We start from the raw sequence: 3662 nt of genomic DNA, 5'->3' as shown, positions 1-3662 counted from the left end.
ACATACATACATACATACATACATACATACATACATACATACATACATACATACACTCACTTTTCCTGTTTCTAGGTGCTTCACATTGGTGAAAGAATATCACTGTTTAACTTTTGAGAGCTAATTGGTTGTCGTTTCAGTTTGCGGGAGGACTCAAAGAGTTCACATTCTTACCTGCCAATATAGCGTCTGCGGAGGTTTGAGCATTACACCATTTTGATCTAAAATAGCAGTTGCAGCAGCAACAACTTTAACGATAATAGCAGCAACATCCACAAGAGCAGCAGCAACAACAACAACCTACAAAAACAACAAAAAGAGAAGAAATAAGATCTTCACCTCTCCTTCATTACTGCCACCAGCACTGTCATCTACACTCTCTTCTTTCGTAATTCAAAACATTGCCTCTCTCTCTGTGGCAAGTTCTTTTTTTTACCGTAACAAAATTTCAACAACGTTGTGTTTGTAGCACTGTTGCCCTTGTTTCAAAAAGTAGGTTGGATTCTCGGGTGGGGAGATATTAAAATTTGATCTAGTATCTCTGTCTGTCTGGTGGGACGTTGTATCCTTCTCAGCCAGGGTTGGCCCTGACCTGACCTGACAATCAGGGTCTAGGCAGCCTGTCCCCTACATGAAGTAGATTTTGTAGAAGGATGCATAACACATATACGATATTACCTTCAATGAAAAACAAAATATTTTGCAACAGTGGGTGTCAAAAACAAAGTGGGACACGAGACGAAAAACAAAACAGAACAACAGAGCTTTCGGACGTCACTTTGAAGTCGATCTGACTATAAAGACCCTGACAGAAGTAAATATGTATTTAGATAACATAATCATGGACTCTACGGCACAGTTTGAGATTAGGTTTGGACATATTGTTGATTAGATGAAATCTTTGAAACGTAATGAACAAAAAACAGGATCAACGATTGAAAAGTCACCTTTTGTGGGGTAGAATAAAATTGAAAGCTTAAGTTCAAAACTTTTAGTACTTTGATCATTTTTGTATTATCGGTACTTCTAAAAATGTCCATAGCTCTGAACTACGCCTGTTGTTGACAGGTTTACAAATGAGTTAACCATGGAATTTGGTGTGTGTAATTCAATCACTTTGAAGTTCTGACTTTGATACTTTTTCTGTTTGTGGTCTTAAAAAGAATCACCCAAGTCCAAGGTTGTTTGTGTGGTAGGCGTAGATGTCTTTGACGTATCTCAGCTTGTCAAGATCTCACAGTCTATAGAAGTAACACTCAAGCAAAAGACATGTCAGTAATTGCCAATTTGAGATTGTGGTCGTTTTCTATGGTGATCTTCAAACAAATTGCCCAAACCTGCATGGGTGGTAAATAAATCCCCCAAGGCCGCCTGTGTGGTTGTGGATAATATCGTCCTATAAGAGCCAGTTTCACGTATCAATGATTTAGCGAATTTTTCAGTAGGAACAAAAAACAACAACTGATTAATGTAGGTATACATGAATGATCAACAATGATTAACGCACCGGAAACGATCAAGCCCCAAAACCATATCATATGATACGCGATTTAGGCATTCCTGGCTTTACTGTCGGTTCCGTATTAATTCTTATGGCGTCATCTAAGTTGTAACAATATTGTAATCCATTCCGCACATCTCAAGATGAGCTAATTTGGAAGCAAACAGCTATGATAAGTGGAACAGTTATTTGCTTTTTATAGCGATTTTAAGGCGGGGAACTCAATGAAACCAATATAGAAATGAAGCCCATGATACGCGCTTTCGATTGTTGAAAAATTTTTCGAGCCATATAATGATACGCAGATCTGGCTCTTATAGGACGATAATATTCTATTTGAGTTGCACCTCCGTCGGGGCGACGAAGAACTCTAGTTATCCTGGGGTCGAGGTCGAGTGTGCCGATGACTTGTCGGGCCGATCTGTGTTTGGAAAGATCTGTCGTAATGTAGGCAGGAGATGGTGGCCGCAGGTGGAGGAGATCTATTCTTGCTTGCCAACCAGCACTGCTCAGCTACGGCACTTCGGTTTAAAAAAACAACAAATCTCTGCGACTGCCACCCGACTCTGTCTGGGCAGTCTGCCCCCATATTTTGTGGTCGATACTGAATACCTTCATAGAAGTTTTAATGCTAACCCTGAAACGCTAATTCTGGCCTCCATGTAAAAGGACACACGATAACATTGGATTAAAAAACAGGGTGCTGCACAGTGTGGTGACCAGCAATGGTGTGTGGAGTGTCTATGTTTGTGATATTGTGAATTTTTCAGTTTTTGTGTATCAGTTCAATAATTAAGAGTTTACGTTTTTCTATTGTTAAAGAAATTTCCTAAGGGGGGCAATAACGTGGAATTTATTTATGTTCATTTACATTTTCTATTTACTAAAGACATAGTGACATAAAGACATATTCTAAAGACATAGTGACAACTAGACTGTCATCAATAAATTAGTCGCAGCTGTAATGTCGATCGAAAGCAACATTATGATAACAATATGATGATGATCTGATCCTTGAGTTTTAGGTTGTCGTGATTAAGGCACACGGGCAGCTTGTGCCACGAAACTATTAAATGTACTATGGGAAAAGGTAGTCTTTTTGAGAGAAGGGGCCCCCGTTTCGTTTTCCCCGTCACCCATTTTGGCAAGGTATAAAATGAATATACCGGTGAGTCCGGAAAATGCTCACCTTTGAGTGAAAGCACGCCCTATACCATCTGCCCAGTTCGCTCCTTTAGTACGTTTCACTGACATACGTATCTAAATAATCTCCCTACCGGGCACATTTTTTCGAGGGCACCCCTCTCTGGTCTCTCTCTCTTTCTCACTCTCTTTCTTCCCCTCTATTTCCCTCGATCCCTCTCCCAGGCTCTCCCTCCCTCCTTCTCACCCTTTTCCCGTTCGCTCTTTCCCTCCCCGCTCTCTCTCTCCCGCCTTCATCCTTTCTTCTAGTTCAAAGTACAGTTCAGACATATGGAGCGATAGTTTTCTCAAGACCCAAACACCTGGGCCTTATGCCCCCGCTGGGATGTAGATGGGCGGGGAGGGCGAGGAAGTAACATTGCAACACTCTCACAATTTGCAACAACAGTGTTTCTATTTCTGTCACTGTTATAGGTGCATCGCGTCGTGTGTGGTACGGTAACAACATTCGGTTTGGGGGGGGGGGAAGAGGGAGGGGCAAAGGTCATCGAGGATTATGTCCTTAACTTTCCTTTAGGTTTTTGTATGTGAGAATGATTTTATTTTTGGTAAGTGTTTTACGGCGCTCGCAACTACATAAGGTCAAGATTTTTTCTTGGAAGGGCAGAAACAGAGAAAATGCTACAAAAAGGAATTAAACAAAAATATGAAGAAAGGACAGAAACAGAAAATACTACAAAAAATGGGAAAAAATATAGCTCTGGAACATAGAGATGAAGAAGTGTTGCGCGAGAGTATTGAGATGGTGTACGAGAGACAAGGCGGATTGATCTGACGGCCTCACACGATTCTGCACGGGTCTATGAATACTATCAGCTCTTATGGGCCTTATGGGAGCCGTAACACGTCACTTCAGGGAAGAGTTGGGGGTGGTTGTCAGGGTTGGGGCGGGGTGGAGAGGTTATTTTTGCGGAAGCGGGAGAGGGGGGTGGGAGCTATTGATTTTATTTTAGGTTTG

At 41.5% G+C, this 3662-nt stretch overlaps 1 protein-coding gene across 1 annotated transcript in view; it reads left to right on the top strand.

Moving 5' to 3' along the window:
- The window catches only part of LOC101857485, a 152874-nt gene extending 152671 nt beyond the window's left edge, over positions 1-203 (top strand). Inside the window, exon 3 of the mRNA XM_035969935.1 lies at positions 141-203. Within this exon, the coding sequence (XP_035825828.1) occupies positions 141-203 (63 nt within the window). The remainder of the gene's footprint in view (positions 1-140) is intronic.
- The last annotated feature ends 3459 nt before the right edge of the window (positions 204-3662 follow it).

Source organism: Aplysia californica, unplaced genomic scaffold, assembly GCF_000002075.1.
Source record: "Aplysia californica isolate F4 #8 unplaced genomic scaffold, AplCal3.0 scaffold00197, whole genome shotgun sequence".
Lineage (NCBI taxonomy): Eukaryota > Metazoa > Mollusca > Gastropoda > Aplysiida > Aplysiidae > Aplysia > Aplysia californica.
Note: the sequence above shows the minus strand (reverse complement) of the source record. Positions and strands in the feature narration are given on the sequence as shown.